The 22,553-nt window shown below is 46.9% G+C and overlaps 1 protein-coding gene across 1 annotated transcript; it reads right to left on the bottom strand.

The window, feature by feature from the left end:
* Window positions 1-4,259: 4,259 nt before the first annotated feature.
* Window positions 4,260-13,322, bottom strand: RPL31 (ribosomal protein L31). Its single transcript, XM_073564229.1, has 5 exons — window positions 13,168-13,322; window positions 12,823-12,931; window positions 9,687-9,812; window positions 7,371-7,483; window positions 4,260-4,332 (listed from the first exon to the last, which is right to left on the bottom strand). The coding sequence occupies exons 2-5, from the start codon at window positions 12,927-12,929 to the stop codon at window positions 4,301-4,303; spliced, it is 378 nt and encodes a 125-aa protein (XP_073420330.1). The 5' UTR covers window positions 12,930-12,931; window positions 13,168-13,322; the 3' UTR covers window positions 4,260-4,300.
* Window positions 13,323-22,553: the final 9,231 nt, after the last annotated feature.

Genomic DNA, 22,553 nt, shown 5'->3' with positions numbered 1-22,553 from the left:
AAATTCTAAATGCTGTGAAATTGCATAAAAAAGTGCAATCCCACACTTGTTTTTTGTTTGGCTTTTTTTGCAAGGGTTCACTAAATGCCAAAACTGACCTGCCATTATGATTCTCTGGGTCATTACAAGTTCATGGACACCAAACATGTCTAGGTTCTCTTTTATCTAAGTGATGGAAAAAAATTCCAAAGTTTGCTTAAAAAAAACAAAAAAAAACCGCAATTTTCCAAAACCCGTAGCATCTCCATTTTTCATGATCTCGGGTTGGGTGAGGGCTTATTTTTTGCATGCCGAGCTGACATTTTTAATGGTATCACTTTTTTACAGATACGTTCTTTTGATTGCCCGTTATTGCATTTTGCATTTCGATTTTTTTTCAGGGTAATCCTTTTTTTTTTTTTTATTGATCGGGCGATTCTGAACGCGGCAATACCAAATATGTGTAGGTTTGATTTTTTTATTGTTTTATTTTGATTGGGGCAAAAGGGGGGTGATTTGAACTTTTTTTTTTTTTAACCTTTGGCATGCTTCAATAGTCTCCATAGTAGACTAGAAGCTGCCATAGCCCGATCGGCTCTGCTACATTGAGGCGATGATCAGATCGCCTCTATGTAGTAGAATTGCTGACTTGCTATGGGTGGCGCTCACAGCATTCTGTCCCTGACAACCACAGACCTGCGATCACGTGAGGCGGGTCACCGGTGTGCGTATTTCTGGCGCGATTGCCGGAAGCGCCATTTAATTGTTAATAGCCGTGGAATTGCGCTTTTTTGCAATTTCACCGCACTTGGAATTTTGCGGTGAAATTTTTACCCTGTACACTTTAGGCTATGTGCACACGTAGTTTTCGGTGGTCCGGATTTTGGAAAAACCGCAGGTCAAAAAGACCTGCGGTTTCACACCTCTACAATAGAGATGTGAAATCGCAGCATGTGCACAGCGTTTTTGGTTTTACCATTGGAAACAATGGTACTGTACAACGCAGCAGAAACTGCTGCGGACCCGCAGGGCCAGAAACGCTGCGGATCAGCAGCAGAATCCGCACCGTGTGCACATAGCCTTAGAATTGATCCAGGTGCTTCTATCTTCAGTCACATCATCACTAAACACTAGTGACCCAGTGACATTTGAAGTCCTGTATGCTCATGCCATCACAAGCTTTCTCCATACTTTCTTCCTCCCGTCATTCTAGTTCAGGTGGATCTTGGTTTATCTGTCCAAAGATGCTTTTCCAAAACTTGGCTTTCTTCTTTAGATGTTTTATGTCAAAATCTAATCAGCTGATTAATGATTTGCACCTTTTGTTGAACCCTGGTACTTGCTCTCATAGGGGTACTTCACACTAAGCGAGATCGTTAGAACGTCACCGATTTTGTGACGCAACAGCAACCTCGCTATGTGTGACACATAGCAGCGGCCCCCCCCCCCCCCCCCCCCGATCTCGCTGATCATGCTCAAATGTCCCAGGCCATTTTTGATCGTTGGTGTCCCGCTGGCCAGCATGCATTGCTGTGTTTGACACGGACGCAGAAATCACGCTTATGGAGGTCTGAGTGGTCAGAATAGCTGCTGCGTGACAAGGTCCCAACGACTGCCGAGGTCATTATACAGATCGCTGGATCGTTGCTGCGGCGTTGAGGTGATCTGCCTGTTTGACAGCTTACTAGCGACTGTAGCAATGCACCAACGATCCTTACCAGGTTGTATCGTTGTCGGGAGCGCTGGTGCGTCGCTATGTGTATCAGTACCCATAGTCTTCTCTTTATCATAGACAGATGCTGAAACAACTATTTCCTGTAGATTGTTCTTCACTTAGGTGGACGTCGTGAAGGGGATTTTCCCTCACCATGCAATCATCCACCACTCTAGTCTTCCATGGATGTCCAGGCCTTTTTTGAGTTCCCAAGCTCACCAGTACTTTTTTTTTTTTTTGTACCAAACTGTTAACTTTGTAGTTAACATTTCTGCTCTCTCAGAATTCTTTTTCTTAAGCTATTAATGGTCTGTTTCTCTTCCACTGAGAGCTCCCATGACCATGTTATGGATTCACAGCAATAGCTTCCAAATGCAAATACCACACCTAGCAATCTCCAGTCCTTTGTACCTGCTTAATTGGTGATGGAATAATGTGTGAAAGCCAATTCAAGAGCTTTTGAGATAATAGTCCAATTACTTTGGGAACATTTTAACATGCCTCTTTTTCAGAGTTGTAATTCCAAAACCCTTACTCCAATTAGGATGCAAATACCCTCAAATTAAGGACAGGTTCAGTATTTTACATCAGTATTTGTGAGTCAAAACCAGAGTGGGTGATAAATGCAGAAGTGGTGACGTGTTTCTATCATACTTTTCCTCTGACTGTTCCACTTCTGATTTTGGATTACAAATACTGAGGTAAAAATACTGACCAACCGAGAGTCTGCATTTTAAGGCCATATTGATATAACTGAATAATGTTTTGTTAAACAGCTAAAATGCCAAGACTTGTGTCACTGTCCAAATATTTCTGAACCTAACCTGTAAAACTTTTTGATTCCAGTTTCTTTTTTGTATATGATGAAAATATAGCGCTTTTTTTTTTTTTTACAGTATTCATTTTTTGGGCCCAATATCCAGTATGTACAATTTTATTTTTGCACAAATGCGTTTGTAGTGGCAAAATGTTTGTGGCCGTTTTTTTTCTGCCCCAAGTATAGGACCTGAATACTCTGATCATTGGTTTAACATACTGTAATACTCATATATTCAGCATACTACACCTGTATAAAATGTCATTCAGACATAACAAAATATAGTTAAGTGTACAGATTCATGATGTACGCGATTTGCCACGTGTCTCCTGACCTGAGCTTAATAGCATCATATATGCCCCTATGAGGTTGTGAAGTTCAGGTCAGGAGACCTGTGGCAAGCCTTTGCATCATGATCTACAAACAGATGTGTATCACAGATGTCTGAATGACGCTTTATACTGACAGGAAGCCTGTTTGAGCCAATTTATGTCTGACAACCATCTGCACACTAAGGCCTGTTTCACACTTCCATTTTTGACCATCAGTCAAAATCCGCCGTTTTTTTTTGGCGGATCCGTTTTTTTCCCCATTGAGATGCATTACCGGCGGATCTTGACGCATGGCCATCCGTTGGATCCGTTATTTTGCGGATCCGCCAAATTTTTTGCGTCCGCCGACATGCCCGGACGGACCAAGCAACTTTTTTTGCTGCAGGATCCGCATTTTAGAGTGCGCATGCCCGGAGGAAGGAAGTCAGCCGGACATTTAACCCTGAAATCATTTCTGGCGGACGGAAAAAATTCTCTCTCCTCCCCGGGCTACGGTTCCTTTAAAATTCTTCATTCATCGGATCTGTCAAAAAAACGGTCCGGTGGCATCCGTTCACATCAGTTTACCAACGGATCCGCTTTCCGCCATTTTGGCGTATTTTGACTGACACAAAAAACTGAAGTGTGAAACAGGCCTTAGATGGGAAGAGCGAGAAGTAGCCCCATCCCTCTAACAACAACATAGATGCAACAATGTAGAGTGACAGGTATCCAGAGGGTTAAATAGCCAAGAAAAGTGTTAGCACCATCCCTGGCTGCTGTTAAGCAGCGCTCCAACAATGACCATGGCGTGGCACAGATCCAGCGTCAGGAAACAGTTTAACACACAAAAGATAAAGTAGTAGCTACCTCCATGTACAGTCCCACAGGGATGGAATGGCTAAAGAATCTTAGCCACCCCTTCAGATTCATCATTTGCAGGGGGGTTTTAAAGTCACTTTCCTTTGTCCTCTGGTATTAGTTACAGTTTTGGTGCCAAATTGATCAGAATGGTGCATGTGATTCATGAATTTGGTGCAAAGTAAAAAAAAAAATGGCATTTCTTCCTTTAGTGAACGTTGTGACTTTTGTCACCGGAAAGTTACAAAAATTGTGCCAGAAGTTTAGCGTACTCAAAATACTCGAGTAGGACTAGAGTGAAGTTGGGTCAAATTTTACCACTTTTTAGAAAGTCACAATTGATGAATCAAGCTAAAGCATCTGGAATTGCTAAGACTGCACCCACAAAACTGGAGGGGGAAAAAAAGTCAAGCACATATAAAATAGAATTAAAAAAGGCACAATTAGAATGATACATTGGGTGCAAAAAAGAAAAAAAGTTTCAAATCCAAACCGGAGCAAATTAAATAAGTCAGGGTCCTTAATCTTTTGAATCACTTTGCCAAGATACATAAAATACAACAATTTCAGACTGGTGCATGTTTTAGATTTTTTTTTTATTTCAACAATGCTGACAAATTAGTTTTCATCCACATTAACTGTCTGAAGACCTGAAAAACATACAAATAATAAATTAATACTAGTGACAAAAACCCCACAAGTCTAAAATAGCTATATAGCCTGAAAATGGCTACGAATCTGAGCATGGGATGAACACTATTAAAAGGGGTTGTTATCCAGGCTTGGGGTTCAGGTCTGCAGTGACCATGTGAGCCGCAAGTACGATATTTGCACATATCCAGCCACATTCTGACTAGACGAGTCTGGCCTTCCTAAATTCACTTGTATTGAGCAAGACAGAGCATATCTAGTTGGCACATGCCCGACCACTGCCAGCACTGGAGTATCCTGACAGTGTGCACAGTGAGGATTCACAAGTCTGCAGTTACAAATTGACTAAAAACACATGTGACATGCACAAATGTGAACAAGTCTGTTGGACAATGTTCACACCACCCACTGACCGAAACACAAACAAAAAGCACAGAATGACAAATGTGCAGAAATACCTTGCAGTAAGACATAGGACAGTAGTCAGCAAGTGCTGATAAAAGGTAACAACAAATACAGGGTATTTAGTCAATACTTTTTTTTGCAAAAAAATGTATGCCAAGCTACTCCACCTCGTCAAGGTAACCCGTATTGAAGCAGTCCCTATCTAATGTATTTAAAACCTGAACATATGAACAGTGTCTAAATGAGCAGGATTAAGACAGGCGCTTTCTAGTATGGGCACGTGGTGTAAGACAGCTCCTTATGTGCATGTCACACAAGAGAGGGGTGGGGTCTCTCAAATCATGCATAAGCATGAAAAAAAAAATCATGCTTATGCATGATTTGAGAGACCCCACCCCTCTCTTGTGTGATATGCACATAAGGAGCTGTCTTACACCACGTGCCCATACTAGAAAGCGCCTGTCTTAATCCTGCTCATTTAGACACTGTTCATATGTTCAGGTTTTAAATACATTAGATAGGGACTGCTTCAATACGGGTTACCTTGACGAGGTGGAGTAGCTTGGCATACATTTTTTTTGCAAAAAAACGTATTTAGTCGATTTTATATTTTATCAATATCGCTAAATGGTGGTATTCCTGAATGAAAGTAGTAGCTACTAATTTCCTTCTCAGAAAATGAAGAGAAACAGAGCCATGCTGTACCATGGGTAGTATTACAGCTTAGCTCCATTCCCCTCAATGGGCCTTATTTACAATATTAAGTAAAACCCGTGGTCGGGTGGCAGTTTCTGAAAGAGACTGTAATTATCTAGTAATGGAAACCCCTTTCATAGTTTAAATTTAAAAATATCTTGCTGTGTTTAGTACACTTTAGGCTGAGTTCACACGTTGCATTTTTTCGCGCTTCCGCGGCGGTTTTAACCGTGCGATTTTGCCGCGAAAAATAAGCATCCCATGCATTCCTATGGGATTCCGCAATGCTGTGCTAATGCTGCGGTTTTTACCGCGGCGGAATCGCTTCGCGGTAAAAACCGAAGCATGCTCATTAATTTTGTGGAATCGCGGCGATCCCGCACCCATAGGAATGCATTGTTCCGCTTACTTCCCGCATGTGGCTGTGCACACCATGCGAAAAGTAAGTAGAACAATTGCGGATGGTACCCATGGTCCGGAGGAGAGGAGACTGTCCTCCGGGCTTTGGGCACCATTATCCCTGTAAAAAATAGAATTTAAAATAAAAAATATTGTTATTCTCACCTTCCGACGTCCCGCGCAGCCTTCCCGCCTCTCTCCACGCTCTCGTTCCCAGTAATCCTTTGCGAAAATGCCCGCGATGGCGTCCGTTCTCGCGGGATCGCAAAGTCGCACGACGTCATCGCGATCCTGCGAGAACGGACGTCATTGCGGGCATTTTCGCAAAGGATTACTGGGAATGGCTGTGCGGGACGTCGGAAGGTGAGAATAACACCATTTTTTTTATTATTTTTTTACATCCTTTTACTACTGATGCTACATAGGCAGCATCAGTAGTAAAAAGTTGGTCACACTTGTCAAACACTGTTTGACGAGTGTGACCAACCTGTCAATCAGTTCTCCAAGAGATGCTACAGATCACTTGGAAAACGCTAGCATTTTGCAAGCTAATTACGCTTGCAAAATGCTATTCAGCGGGAATTTAAAATGAGATTTTCCCGCGGAATGGAATTCCGGAATTCTCGCGGTAATTTCCGCAAGAGTTCCGCTACGTGTGAACCAGGGCTGTGGAGTCGGAGTCGGTGCTCATTTTGGTGGAGTCGGAGTCGGTATAAAATGGACCGACTCCTAAAATATATAATAAATTGGGTACAGTAATTCAATGCAGGATGTGCTGAATATTTTTTCATAGGAGTTTGGGAAAGTTATGAAATGTCCTATAAATGGCTGTTCTATTCCTGATCTAAGGCTACATTCACACACAGCATTTTTCCTGTGTTTTTTGAGGATACGTTTTTCAGCTGCAAAAGCAGATCAGCTTTTTAAAAAACTGCATCACCTGAAAGGTTTTTGAGCTCATAGATAATGTTTTCAATAGCAAAAGCAGATTAGAAATTTGCTCTATCTATCCATATCTGTCTATCCATATCGTATCTGTACCAAAAAGAATGAAAACCGGGTAGTACACCAATATATATTCTGTTCTATCTAAATATCTTGATTATTGGATCATAAAAATGATTAAATGTCTGAGGTTCACATTGTACTACAATAAATTTTTCACTTAAAAATAAGCAATCTGTGTGGGAGTCGGAGTCGTGGAGTCGGAGTCGGTGTAAGGGAAATTGAGGAGTCGGAGTCGCAGGTTTGGCTTACCGACTCCACAGCCCTGGTGTGAACTTAGCCTTAGTCTTCACAGCCTCCACCAGATGTTTTCAGGATTTCCCTAGTATCGTACAGGTGTTGGGAAGATCAGAAATTTCCTCAGGTTCACTCACTGGAAATCCTGAAAACAACCGCCTGTTGGGGGCCGTGAGGACTGGAGTTTGGGAGATACTGTTAGAGTCTACTGTAAGTGTGGCGGACACAGTCTATGTGTCATTATAACGTAAGTATGGCTCACTAAAGCACTGACAAACGTCACATAGCTTAGTACCTTTGTATGTTGTAACTGGCACGTATGTGACCAATGTGTACAGTTTGTTGGGAGAATCTTCATCCTCATTGCGCTTCCTGGATAAGCGTACACGTATACGGTAAGGCACATTCCTAGAAACAAAAAAATAAGCAATACAAATAAAACACATATACAGCAGCTGCTTTCAATAGCAGAGACAATGTAACTACTTCCTATGGTGAGAACATGAGCTTCTTCAGCGCCCTGTACATCACAGGTATCTACAGGAGACCCGTGTACAGTCACAGGTAGATATACAGTCCAGGATGTAGACCAGAGGATGCTCCATGTATCTAAGCACTGAGGATTTAGAAGTGAAACATTAGTGCTGGGGATCTATGCTGCCTCCAACACTAAGGCTGGAGTCACACATAGCGACTCACCAGCGATCCTGACAACGATATCAATGTGTGACGGGGCCTTAAGTTGTATGCTTTCATTTCAAGGGGATCTTCATGAAACAACCCCTTTTAAGGTCTGTAATCAAATACTGTATAGGTGACCATGAATACAGTTGATGTACTCATGAGAACGTGTTTACTTCTAGTGTCCTCGCTCTAAGAAAGAGGGAATTCATCAAGACCAGGGTTTTACATGCAAGTTTTGAACAATAAGAGACACTTATGTATTGATAAATTTAGCACATCTTTGGGTTGCCATGTGACAAAAAATAAAAATCACAAAGCTGATAAAAGATTTTAGCTATGTGTGGCATCTTTCTGGGCCCTTAGCAAAGTCTCACACACTTTAGAAATTGACAGATGGTGCACAAGGTCAAACATTTTTGGCACAAATGCCCCTTGTGCAAAGTTTTGTAACTTACAGAGGCCAGAAATGTCATGGAAAGAGGATATATCCTCCAAATGTCTGACCATAAATATAAACTGGGACAGGAGGCACCAAGCAGTGTTATAAAAGTCTTCTAAATCACCCACCCATTATGTCCCAGGTCTCCCATCAGCTCGTAACTTTTGGGCCACAATGACCTCTCCTTCACACAGCAGGTGAGCAAATTTTCACTTGTGCTGTTAACCTGCTTTATGCAGTGTTTTTTTTTTTTTTTCCAAACGAGACAGAGGGAATTACAAAATGAGAAAAGAGATTTGAAAACTGGAACATGACCACGACTGAAGATTAGATGAGAAATGCAGCAGTTATGAGACAGTCCAAGAATCACATCGAATGGATGGGAAAACGATGGGGGAAATTTAGAAAACCTCATTTGACACGCCTGTCTTGAAGGGGTTTGTCTTATCTTCTTATATGGATAAACACAAACAACTTTGCAACTTGTCTCTTATTAATTATCTGCTATTATCAAAAACAGGGATCTTATAGTTACTGCTTGTTGCCTAAAGGCCCCGTCACACACAACGATATCGCCAGCGAGATCGCTGATTTTGTTACGCCACAGCGATCTCGCCAGCGATATTGATGTGTGTGACATGTGTCAGCGGCCAGCCCCCCAGCCGGGTATCGTTGATCGTGCAGGATCGTCCTGGGCAGTTTTTTGATCGTTGGTCTCCTGCTGGCCAGCGCGCATCGCTGCGCGTGGCAGAGAGACCAGCGATCAACGACACTGGTTTCCAAGGTAAACAGCGGGTAACCAAGAGCGGTGCGGCTCTTAGATACCCGCTGTTTACATTGGAAACCACCTTGCTAGCTGGTCCTGATCGCTGGAGGGGCTATGTGACAGCTCACCAGCGATCAACCTAACCATGTCCCAGTGATCGCATCCATGTCAGATCGTTGGTGGGATCGCTGGGACATCGTTATGTGTAACGGGGCCTTAAGTTAGCAGCAACCACGGCAAGGAGTGTTTAAGAGCTCACAGAGGCAACTCTGATCATCCCCTCCAGACCTCTTCAGTGCCCTTATGCTCCATTTAATGCTGCAGAGGCACAGCTGCCTTTTAAAGCCCCAATGTAGAGTGCAGACCCCCAGCAACGACCATGCCACTGGTTTGAACTGTCAACACATTTGGTGCACGATGGGGTGTCTATGGACAATAAATGGAGATCTACACTATGAGCAGATATTTCCACTATAATTCACTCCAATCTGTTGTGAATTATAATCTGCCAGGACAGGGGCAAACATGCCCCTTCCTGCCAAGTCCTACCACAATCTTAGAAAAGTATTAACTCGTTTTTTGAGCAAAAAAAAGCACCCAATGGGGGAGATAATCAAAAACTGTCTAATAGCAAAACTGGCTTAGTTGCCCATCACAATCAATCAAGTTTCATTGAACTTGTAAAGATTTTTTTTGCCAGTTCTGTATATGTAAAGCCTCACCTGATGCCTTTAGCCCACACAGCTTTGTTCAGCCTTGTGTCAATACGAACATCAGGAGTGCGCATCTCTTTCATTGCAAATTTACGTATTTCCTTGAGAGCCCGGGGAGCACGCTTTTTGAAGCCACTGAAAAAGAAGCACAAACTTATTAAGTCTTGAGAGATATAAAACGGCACCAAAAAATTAAATGGAAGATGAAATGTTGTGTTTTTGAAATGTGGGGAAACTGCAATAAATTAACAGTGTGGTCCACATCTGCCAGCTGCATCTAACACCAAATAAAACCACCGATATACTGACTTACAAGGGTGATTTTCATCCCAAATATAAATTTGTCCATATACTACGAAGACGGAGCAATAGTTGGAGTTGGAATTTGGAAAAGAAGTCTTTTTTTCTATCATGTGGTTGTGCAATTTTTGCAGCAACAGACAAAGCAGCCATAACATTTCAACTCTATACATTGCAATATCCATTTTTACTACGGCACCCCTCGGCGTAGGAAAACCAACTGCGCTTCCCAATACTGTGAAAAAAAACAAAGGTTTGTACAAAGGACCCGGAAGGGATACGCCGGGTGCGGGAGGCCTATTTATAATGCGGTGTATGGCGGGAGCTACACACACCACAATCTTGCACAAAAGGCAAAGTATGTACGGTGCCTATTAACCAATATGGTTGCACGTCCTGATGTCGTAAATGGCAGAAATCCACAACTTAACAGAAAACCGCTGGGTAACCATTCCCATAGCTCCAACTTACAGCCTTATGTTCCAGATGTCATCTAATAACACTGAGAGGTTGTCTTATAATGGCAACGATGACGGCAGTGCTGAACCGGTCACGTGACAAGTCTGCGGCCACCTGAGACAGACCTCATTATAAGTTAGAGGGTATTAGAAGACTACCACTGGAGTCTGCACTATTCAAAGCAACCAGTAGTGAGAAAACTACAAATACCTGGATGCACAAACCCAGGCCCTGCAACTACGGTGTGCACCCCTGTCCACCATTACCCAGGCCCTGAAACTACAGCGTGCGCCCCTGTCCACCATTACCCAGGCCCTGCAACTACGGCGTGCGCCCCTGTCCACCATTACCCAGGCCCTGAAACTACAGCGTGCGCCCCTGTCCACCATTACCACTGCCCTGCAGCTACAGCGTGCACCACTGCCCATTACCCCGGCCCTAAAGCTACAGCATGCGCCCCTGTCCACCATTACCCCTACAGCGTGCGCCCCTGTCCACCATTACCCCGGCCCTGCAGCTATAGCGTGCGCCCCTGTCCACCATTACCCCGACCCTGCAGCTACAGCGTGCGCCCCTGTCCACCATTACCCTGGCCCTGCAGCTACAGCGTGCGCCCCTGTCCACCATTACCCCGGCCCTGCAGCTACAGCGTGCGCCCCTGTCCACCATTACCCAGGTCCTGCAATTACAGCGTGCGCCCCTGTTCACCATTACCACTGCCCTGCAGCTACAGCGTGCGCCACTGCCCATTACCCCGACCCTAAAGCTACAGCAAGCGCCCCTGTTCACCATTACCCCTGCAGCGTGCGCCCCTGCCCACCATTGCCCCGGCCCTGCAGCTACAGCGTGCGCCCCTGTCCACCATTGCCCCGACCCTGCAGCTACAGCGTGCGCCCCTGTCCACCATTGCCCCGACCCTGCAGCTACAGCGTGCGCCCCTGTCCACCATTGTCCCGACCCTGCAGCTACACTGTGCGCCCCTGTCCACCATTGCCCCGACCCTGCAGCTACACTGTGCGCCCCTGTCCACCATTACCCAGGCCCTGCAATTACAGCGTGCGCCCCTGTTCACCATTACCACTGCCCTGCAGCTACAGCGTGCGCCACTGCCCATTACCCCAGCCCTAAAGCTACAGCATGCGCCCCCGTCCACCATTACCCCTGCAGCGCGCGCCCCTGTCCACCATTGCCCCGACCCTGCAGCTACAGCGCGCGCCCCCGTCCACCATTGCCCCGGCCCTGCAGCTACAGCGCGCGCCCCTGTCCACCATTGCCCCGGCCCTGCAGCTACAGCGTGCGCCCCCATCCACCATTACCCCGGCCCTGCAGCTACAGCGTGCGCCCCCGTCCACCATTACCCAGGCCCTGCAGCTACAGCGTGCGCCCCCGTCCACCATTACCCAGGCCCTGCAGCTACAGCGTGCGCCCCCGTCCACCATTACCCATGCCCTGCAGCTACAGCGTGCGCCCCCGTCCACCATTACCCCGGCCCTGCAGCTACAGCGTGCGCCCCCGTCCACCATTACCCCGGCCCTGCAGCTACAGCGTGCGCCGCCGTCCACCATTACCCCGGCCCTGCAGCTACAGCGTGCGCCGCCGTCCACCATTACCCAGGCCCTGCAGCTACAGCGTGCGCCGCCGTCCACCATTACCCAGGCCCTGCAGCTACAGCGTGCGCCCCCGTCCACCATTACCCATGCCCTGCAGCTACAGCGAGCGCCCCCGTCCACCATTGCCCATGCCCTGCAGCTACAGCGCGCGCCCCCGTCCACCATTGCCCAGGCCCTGCAGCTACAGCGCGCGCCCCCTTCCACCATTACCCAGGCCCTGCAGCTACAGCGCGCGCCGCCGTCCACCATTACCCATGCCCTGCAGCTACGGCGCGCGCCCCCGTCCACCATTACCCATGCCCTGCAGCTAGGGCGCGCGCCCCCCGTCCACCATTGCCCCGGCCCTGCAGCTACAGCGCGCGCCCCCGTCCACCATTACCCCGGCCCTGCAGCTACAGCGTGCGCCCCCGTCCACCATTACCCCGGCCTTGTAGCTACAGCGTGCGCCCCCGTCCACCATTACCCCGGCCTTGTAGCTACAGCGTGCGCCCCCGTCCACCATTACCCCGGCCCTGCAGCTACAGCGCGCGCCCCCGTCCACCATTACCCCGGCCTTGTAGCTACAGCGTGCGCCCCCGTCCACCATTACCCCGGCCTTGTAGCTACAGCGTGCGCCCCCGTCCACCATTACCCCGGCCTTGTAGCTACAGCGTGCGCCCCTGCCAATTACATTAGATTTTGTGCAGGTATAACGACCTGATGACAAATTTACCGACGGCTCCCCAATACCGGGGCGGCTCTGCTCCATGACCGGTCTGTACGGTGTACACACTTACATGCCATGGATCCGCTTGTGAATGTTGATGGTGTATTCCCTAGTGACCACCTCATTGATGGCGGAGCGCCCTTTCTTCTTCTCGCCTCCTTTCTTTGCAGGAGCCATCTCTGTAGACACAAACACGGCATGTTAATGGAGGAGCGGCACACGGCGGCAGCAGCTCGGCCTGCACCGGCCACAACACACAATGCTTCCAGCCCTCCGCAGCCAGGCAGAAATACGGCGCCGGTCACACGTGGATGCATCTCTACTGCGACTCCGGGGAGCCGAGGGATGGAGGGCGGCTTAGGAGGGGAGGATGGCAACAGATACACATGAGGAGCCGCCTCGGGCCCATACTCACTCGTCTAGGGACAATGCCGGAAAGGAAGGAGATAGGGGTTGTGGGAGACGTGTACCCTACGATGGAAGGAAAACTTCCGGGTCAGAAACCTGGGCATGCGCATTGCGAGCGTAGCGCTTGCAGAGCGGTTGAGTCTAGATTGGAGTTGCTCCTGTGAGACTCCTACCAGCAGCTCCACTATAGACCTGGGGAGGTGACTAGAATGGAGGTGCTGTAGGGAGGATCTCTCCGGAGCCGCCATTCTAGAGTCAGTGCTGAGGTGACAGCATCTGCTGGAGCGGGCTCATCACTGACCGGGCGAGGGGGACACCGAGCACCAGCATAATCACATTGCATTATTATATATACACTAGATTATGGCCCGACGCTATCGCATCGGGAGGATGCGATAGCATCACACCTCTTGCCATGTTAACCCTCAACACACACACTCCTCAACACACACTCCTCTCACCTTTCACCATCTCCACTCACTCTTTCACTCCACATACGACCCCTTCTCTCACTCCGTCTCTCATACTCACGCCGTCATCGCCGCTGCTCCACGATCCCCGACATCTTCTTCCGCCGGCGCCATCCTGGATCCAGACGTTGTCCACGCCGGCGACATGTTCTTGCGGCGACGCCATCTTGAGTATCGTGAAAACCCGCGATAGTCAAGATAGCGTCGCCGGAAGAACATGTCGCCGGCGTGGACGACGTCGGGATCCAAAATGGCATCGGCGAAATCTCGCGAGTTTTCGCCGACGCCATTTTGGATCCCGACGTCGTCCTCGCCGGCGACATGTTCTTGCGGCGACGCCATCTTGACTATCGCGGGATTTTGCCGATCCAAAATGGCGTCGCCGCAAGAACATGTCGCCGGCGTGGACGACATCGGGATCCAAAATGGCGTCGGCGTAATCTCGCGAGATTTCGCCGACGCCATCTTTTTGGATCCCGAGTCGTCCACGCCAGCGACATGTTCTTGCGGCGACGCCATCTTGAATCTCGCGGGATTTCACGAAATCCAAGATGGCGTCGCCGCAAGAACATGTCGGCGGCCTGGAGAACGTCTGGATCCAGGATCGCGGCGGCGGAGGAAGATGTCGGGGCAGCGACGATGACGGTGTGAGTATGAGAAACGGAGTGAGAGAAAGGAACATATGTGGAGTGAAAGAGTGAGTGGAGGTGAAAGGTGAGAGGAGTGTGTGTTGAGGCGGTGTGGTGTGTTGAGGGTTAACGTGCGTGTGTGTGTGTGTGGTGACGTCACCGGTTACAACTGGACGGAAGTTGTTGCAACCGGAAGCTGGTTAGGGCATTTATTATTATAGATGATGAGGAAGAAGCCGTCTGTTGTTGGCGGTGATGGCGTGTAGAGGCTTCTTCAGCCAATGTAATAGATTTAGAGTTAGGGGATTCGTGTGTGAGACGACAGCGTTTATAAGCCTTAATCTTGTCAAGTTGATGCTGTTTTTCCTCAGGAGTCTCATTAGCACGGCGTTGTTTTTGTCGTAGTGCTAAAGCTGCTTTCCTTTCACTGGCATTGGCATACTGTGCATCGGTATTGAATGGTGGTATTGATAGGGCAGAAACAGATTGCTGATTAGTTATGTCAGTGAATGGCATATGGGATGAAGTGTAGCAGTAAATTGTTCCACATGCTGATGTGGAAGCATCCTGTTGTGAGTCTAATAATAATGATGAGGAAGAGGCCGTCTGTTGTCGGCGGTGACGGCATGCAGAGGCTTCTTCAGCCAATCTTATGGATTTAGAGTTAGGGGATTCGTGTGTGAGGCGACGGCGTTTATAAGCCTTAATCTTCTCAAGGCGATGGTGTTTTTCCTCAGGAGTCTCATTAGCACGGCGTTGTTTTTGTCGTAGTGCTAAAGCTGCTTTCCTTTCACTGGCATTGGCATACTTTTTGTTATGACTCATGTTGGCACAGGTAAAGGAGTCTATTTGGCAGTTATCTGGCAGTGAAGAAGGCGTCCTGGAGTATTGTAGAGTAAACAGATACTAATTGACCCTGTAATTGCCCAGCAGTAGTTATGAAGTGGTAGTGGCAAATTGGCCCTGTAGTTAGACACCGGCAGAGGAGCAAGGCAGCAGTAGTTATGGCGGTAGAGGCAAATTGGCCCTGTAATTAGACACCGGCAGAGGAGCAAGGCAGCAGTAGTTATGGCGGTAGAGGCAAATTGGCCCTGTAATTAGACACCGGCAGAGGAGCAAGGCAGCAGTAGTTATGGCGGTAGAGGCAAATTGGCCCTGTAATTAGACACAGGCAGTGAACAGTCAGAGGAGCAAGGCAGCAGTACTTATGGCGGTAGAGGCAAATTGGCCCTGTAATTAGACACCGGCAGAGGAGCAAGGCAGCAGTAGTTATGGCGGTATTGGCAAATTGGCCCTGTAATTAGACACCAGCAGAGGAGCAATGCAGCAGTAGTTATGGCGGTAGAGGCAAATTGATCCTGTAATTAGACACCGGCAGAGGAGCAAGGCAGCAGTAGTTATGGCGGTTTAGGCAAATTGGCCCTGTAATTAGACACCGGCAGAGGAGCAAGGCAGCAGTAGTTATGGCGGTAGAGGCAAATTGATCCTGTAATTAGACACCGGCAGAGGAGCAAGGCAGCAGTAGTTATGGCGGTAGAGGCAAATTGGCCCTGTAAATTAGACACCGGCAGAGGAGCAAGGCAGCAGTAGTTATGGCGGTAGAGGCAAATTGGCCCTGTAATTAGACACCGGCAGAGGAGCAAGGCAGCAGTAGTTATGGCGGTAGAGACAAATTAGCCCTGTAATTAGACACCGGCAGAGGAGCAAGGCAGCAGTAGTTATGGCGGTAGAGGCAAATTAGCCCTGTAATTAGACACCGGCAGAGGAGCAAGGCAGCAATAGTTATGGCGGTATAGGCAAATTGGCCCTGTAATTAGACACCGGCAGAGGAGCAAGGCAGCAGTAGTTATGGCAGTAGAGGAAAATTGATCCTGTAATTAGACACCGGCAGAGGAGCAAGGCAGCAGTAGTTATGGCGGTAGAGGCAAATTGGCCCTGTAAATTAGACACCGGCAGAGGAGCAAGGCAGCAGTAGTTATGGCGGTAGAGGCAAATTGGCCCTGTAATTAGACACCGGCAGAGGAGCAAGGCAGCAGTAGTTATGGCGGTAGAGACAAATTAGCCCTGTAATTAGACACCGGCAGAGGAGCAAGGCAGCAGTAGTTATGGCGGTAGAGGCAAATTAGCCCTGTAATTAGACACCGGCAGAGGAGCAAGGCAGCAATAGTTATGGCGGTATAGGCAAATTAGCCCTGTAATTAGACACCGGCAGAGGAGCAAGGCAGCAGTAGTTATGGCGGTAGAGGCAAATTAGCCCTGTAATTAGACACCGGCAGAGGAGCAAGGCAGCAGTAGTTATGGCGGTAGAGGCAAATTAGCCCTGTAATTAGACACCGGCAGAGGAGCAAGGCAGCATTAGTTATGGCGGTATAGGTAAATTAGCCCTGTAATTAGACACCGGCAGAGGAGCAAGGCAGCAGTAGTTATGGCGGTAGAGGCAAATTAGCCCTGTAATTAGACACCGGCAGAGGAGCAAGGCAGCAGTAGTTATGGCGGTAGAGGCAAATTGGCCTTGTAATTAGACACCGGCAGTAAACAGGCAGATGACCAAAGCAGCAGTAGTTATGGCGATAGAGGCAAATTGGCCCTGTAATTAGACACCGGCAGAGGACAAAGGCAGTAGTTATGGCGATATAGGCAAATTGGTCCTGTAATTAGACACCGGCAGAGGAGCAAGGCAGCAGTAGTTATGGCGGTACAGGCAAATTGGTCCAGTAATTAGACACCGGCAGTAAACAGGCATAGGACCAAGGCAGCAGTAGTTATGGTGGTACAGGCAATGCCAAGCGTCCGCACAGCAAGTCGGCGTGAGGTAAATTACGCAATTTCACGAATGCAAGATGGCGTCGGCGGACGTCGTTAACACCTCTTGCCATGTTAACCCTCAACACACCACACCGCCTCAACACACACTCCTCTCACCTTTCACCTCCACTCATGTCCACTCACTCTTTCACTCCACATACGTTCCTTTCTCTCACTCCGTTTCTCATACTCACACCGTCATCGTCGCTGCCCCGACATCTTCCTCCGCCGCCGCGATCCAGGATCCAGACGTTCTCCAGGCCGCCGACATGTTCTTGCGGGACGCCATCTTGGATTTCGTGAAGTCCCGCGATATTCAAGATAGCGTCGCCGCAACAACATATCGCTGGCGTGGACGACATCGGGATCCAAAAATATGGCGTCGGCGAAATCTCTCGAGATTACGCCGACGCCATTTTGGATCCCGATGTCGCCCACGCCAGCGACATATTCTTGCGGGACGCCATCTTGGATGTCGTGAAGTCCCGCGATATTCAAGATGGCGTCGCCGCAACAACATGTCGCTGGCATGGGCGACATCGGGATCCAAAATGGCGTCGGCGTAATCTCGCGAGATTTCGCCGACGCCATCTTTTTGGATCCCGATGTCGTCCACGCCAGCGACATATTGTTGCGGCGACGCCATCTTGAATCTCGCGGGATTTCACGAAATCCAAGATGGCGTCCCGCAAGAACATGTCGGCGGCCTGGAGAACGTCTGGATCCTGGATCGCGGCGGCGGAGGAAGATGTCGGGGCAGCGACGATGACGGTGTGAGTATGAGAAACGGAGTGAGAGAAAGGAACGTATGTGGAGTGAAAGAGTGAGTGGACATGAGTGGAGGTGAAAGGTGAGAGGAGTGTGTGTTGAGGCGGTGTGGTGTGTTGAGGGTTAATATGTGCGTGTGTGTGTGTGGTGACGTCACCGGTTACAACTGGACGGAAGTTGTTACAACCGGAAGCTGGTTAGGGCATTTATTATTATAGATAGCAGCTTTAGAATTGTAATGATTTCATGGCTTTTTTTTAGGGAATTGCTCGTTTTTAACCCCTTTCATGAAGTCCGCAGCCCATTTTTGTTTCTTCGTTTCCGTTCCCCCCTTCTCCTCAGAGCCAGAACTCTTATTTTTCTACAGTGAAATTGTAAACTAAACTCACAGCTTTCACATTGTTTTTTGGGAATTGTTTTTACGGTGTACGTTTTGTTGTAAAATTGACCGTCTAATATGATTCTGGTGGAAAAAAATCTGAAGTTTGCAAAAAAAAAAAAGTTTTGTCGGCGATGTCGCTATTTTCAGAGACCCATATCATTTTTATTTTTCGTCTGATGGGGCTGAGTGACTGGTTATTTTTTGCAGGGTGAGATGACATTTTTATTAGTACCATTTTGGAATAGATGTGATTTTTTTTGATCATTTGTTACCAACCGGCTTGATTGTTTTTATATTTTACTAGATCAGACCAACTTCTCAACGTGGTGATACCAAATATGTGCATTTTTAATTTTTTTTTTAATAATTTATTTTCAATGGTGGAAAAGGAGGGGTGGTGATTTGCACTTTTTTTTTCTTTTTTAATTTTTTAACATTTTTTTTAAACTTTTTAATGTTCTTGTGAGCCCCCTTAGGGAGCTTGAAGATGCGATCGTCTGATCGCATGTGCTATATGTAGCAACGGTACAGCATCGCCGCATATAGCAGAAATCACAGTCTCCTTTGAAGCCCGACCACGCTCAGGGTTTCAAAGGAGATTCATAATGACAAACACGCTAGTAGTCAGCATCTTACTTGTGCCGTATATACAAACATCAAAAGTTATACGTGATTTTTTTTTACACTTATATTTTTTATGTATTTCTTTCTATAGGGCAATTTTTTTTTTCTGTTTAACAAAACTTGCATTTTTGCTTTTTGTAATCTAAAAACTTACCCACAGCGCAGATTGCGCACTTTGGCTGCATGTCCACCAGTCCTGGGCGCAGCACCAACATTTTGAAAAGTGGCGGAGCGCAGCCGACAGAGATCTCATAACTTACAATACAGAAGTGTAAAATTATAACAGGAATTTCCTGGGTCACTGGAGATCATTCCTGCCATGATTTATGACACTTTTGTAATGTAAATTATGATTATTCTGTCGGCTGCGCTCTCTCATCGTCACCCCTCTCCCTGCAAATCTCCACCTACTCTTCAAAATAGTGGTGCTGGCCGAGACTTGTACATTCAGGAAAAGTTGAATTCTATCAAAACTGAACAATCAGCGGTGTGTGATATTTTATATAACAAAAAGCGATAATAAACGAATGTTATTAATTGCAAATTTAAAAAAATGCGCAAAGTGGCCCAGCTTACTCCGGTTTACATTTCATTAGGGCTGGCATGCAAAATTCTGTTCTTTGTGAATCAGGGCTGTAATCTTATGCAACCGTGCACACAGTAGTACTGTCTATTCTACTGGCTTCTAGGCATGTAAGGCGAAAGACGCCAGGTTCAGCCACAGTGTGATGTGTGTAGAGAGCACAAGAACATTTGGCGAACTGCTCCTGTGTATGTGATAGGATAGATAGCTGTCGGCCAAATGGCTGTAAGGCTGAGAGCTTTCTAATATGTTTGAGGGCCTTAGGTCGGAGTCACACTACCATAGAATACAGATGAGTGCTGTGCTAGAAAACATCGCATAGCACTCGGACCAGTGTTAATCTATGGGGCAGCTCACATCACCTTATTTTTTCCTTAGGCGTATTCAACGTGTGTAAAATCATAGCATGCTGCGATTGTACGCGTATATCGTCCGAGATTCGCCAATGCAAGCCTATGGGTGCGAGAAAATCTCGGACATCAAACGGACCATCCACCTAGCTTGCGACAAATACGCACACATTTTCCTCATAGCAGCCCACTGAGCAATTTAATTCAATGGGGAAAATCAGTGAGAAATGTAAAGCCATACGGATGTCATACACAGGTGCGAGAAAATCGCATCATCGCATTGCAAACGCATTACACACAAATTACCATAAGGAGAACACTTGTGCGACTCTCAGCAGGGAGACTCAGACAGATTTTCCATACGTTTAGTGTGACGCCGGCTTTAAAGGGAGTCTGTCAGCACAGAATGACTGTTCAAACCAAGCACAGGCCCTCAATGCACCATTGCTGCGGCCAAACATATAAGGGCATCTTCCCACCTACTTGTTTTCTATCTCTGGTTCTATAAAGCCAGAACTGTCAAAGTAGAGGGAGGGCGGAAATAGAGAAAAAACTAAGTTGATGGGAAGGAGCACTTAAATATTTGGCCACACCAAGTGTACACAGAGTGTATGTGCATGTGCTTGGTTTGAATAGTCATTCTGTCCTGACAGAGTCCTTTTAAAAGGATTGTGCAGTGAAAAGTTATCGCTTAACTATGGGAGAGGTGGTAACTTGCTGATCAGTGAGTGTGCGACCTCTGGGACCTGCACCAATTGGCAAAATGAGGAATTTATATTCCCGTTACAAACTGGAGTGGCTTTGTGGATGCCTGACCCCTACTTCATTCATTTTCAATGGATCTGCTGGAAAAAGCAGAGCGCTCGGCAGCCCCATAGGAAAAGAATGGAGCTCGTACTGAGCATAAGCACTGTTGCTCAATTCTAAGGGCTTGCTCACACTAGCATTTAAATAATCAGTCCCATTCATGTCTAGGAGATTGGGACAATTTTTTCTCACTTGCCATCCGTGTGCTGTCCATATACAATCGTTTTTTTTTTTCTACTCAGCAGCTATTAATCATTTTCAGGACCATTTACAGCTTCCCATTGTACAGAATTCCAATGTAAGGCCGGGATCACACTTGCGAGTGCAATGCCAGAAACTCACGCGAGTCTTTCACTTCAATACCCATCACTGTCGCCGGCACTCGGGACTGGAGCGTGTGGCTGCATGTCTTTCTATGCAGCTGAACTCTCTGATCCGAACCGCTGGCGGCAGTGCCGGGTATTGAGGCGAGAGGCTTGCACGAGTTTCTCGCGTTGCACTCACAAGTGTGACCTCTACCTTTCAGTAAAAATCGGATGTTATACTGATGTTCCGTAAGGCATCTGATTTTTTTTTTCTCACACCCATCAGATTTCAGAGTGAAATCACAGCATGCTGTAATTTTTTTCCTTATGCTGAGTACAGCCAGTGGTGGCCAAATTATTTTCATGATGGGGCCACATGAAAGACTGTGACTTGTGGAGGCTGAACCAATAGGCTGAAATTAATTCTGCTCAATCTTAATATAATTAGTATTATTTTAAATTATTTGTATCAGTTAATACTGAGCAGAATTAATTCAGCTGACTCGCTGATAAATGTTACGATAGGGATTGTTGTAACTTGTAGTCTTACCTGTAGCAGTGAATCAACACCATATTGATTTTTATAAATTTTTTAAATCCTTTGCTCCCGTGATTCAGCCATTGTATCTTGATAAAAAGCTCCCCAACACAACGTATGATGGTTTATGGTAAACCCCGTCTTCCTCAGGAAGGGGAGAGCGATGCATCAAAATCTGCAACGTGTGCACATACCCTTACATACAGTGGGGCAAAAAAGTATTTAGTCAGTCAGCAATAGTGCAAGTTCCACCACTTTAAAAGATGAGAGGCGTCTGTAATTTACATCATAGGTAGACCTCAACTATGGGAGACAAACTGAGAAAAAAAAATCTAGAAAATCACATTGTCTGGTTTTTTTTCATTTTATTTGCATATTATGGTGGAAAATAAGTATTTGGTCAGAAACAAGAAATCAAGATTTCTGGCTCTCACAGACCTGTAACTTCGTCTTTAAGAGTCTCCTCTTTCCTCCACTCATTACCTGTAGTAATGGCACCTGTTTAAACTTGTTATCAGTATAAAAAGACACCTGTGCACACCCTCAAACAGTCTGACTCCAAACTCCACTATGGTGAAGACCAAAGAGCTGTCAAAGGACACCAGAAACAAAATTGTAGCCCTGCACCAGGCTGGGAAGACTGAATCTGCAATAGCCAACCAGCTTGGAGTGAAGAAATCAACTGTGGGAGCAATAATTAGAAAATGGAAGACATACAAGACCACTGATAATCTCCCTCGATCTGGTGCTCCACGCAAAATCCCACCCCGTGGGGTGAGAATGATCACAAGAACGGTGAGCAAAAATCCCAGAACCACGCGGGGGGACCTAGTGAATGAACTGCAGAGAGCTGGGTCCAATGTAACAAGGCCTACCATAAGTAACACACTACGCCATCATGGACTCAGATCCTGCAGTGCCAGACGTGTCCCACTGCTTAAGCCTGTACATGTCCGGGCCCGTCTGAAGTTTGCTAGAGAGCATTTGGATGATCCAGAGGAGTTTTGGGAGAATGTCCTATGGTCTGATGAAACCAAACTGGAACTGTTTGGTAGAAACACAACTTGTCGTGTTTGGAGGAAAAAGAATACTGAGTTGCATCCATCAAACACCATACCTACTGTAAAGCATG

This window comes from Dendrobates tinctorius, unplaced genomic scaffold (assembly GCF_039654945.1).
Source record: "Dendrobates tinctorius isolate UK_male_01 unplaced genomic scaffold, ASM3965494v1 ptg000437l, whole genome shotgun sequence".
NCBI lineage: Eukaryota > Metazoa > Chordata > Amphibia > Anura > Dendrobatidae > Dendrobates > Dendrobates tinctorius.
Note: the sequence above shows the minus strand (reverse complement) of the source record. Positions and strands in the feature narration are given on the sequence as shown.

Excerpts from the sequence above, each read along its gene's own strand:
- RPL31 (XM_073564229.1), bottom strand. The coding sequence starts at position 12,929 with ATGGCTCCTGCAAAGAAAGGAGGCGAGAAGAAGAAAGGGCGCTCCGCC. Across the intron at positions 9,813-12,822 it reads CACAAGCGGATCCATGGCAT|TGGCTTCAAAAAGCGTGCTC; the intron begins GTAAGTGTGTAC and ends CTTCTTTTTCAG. Across the intron at positions 7,484-9,686 it reads GTGTGGGCTAAAGGCATCAG|GAATGTGCCTTACCGTATAC; the intron begins GTGAGGCTTTAC and ends TTTTGTTTCTAG.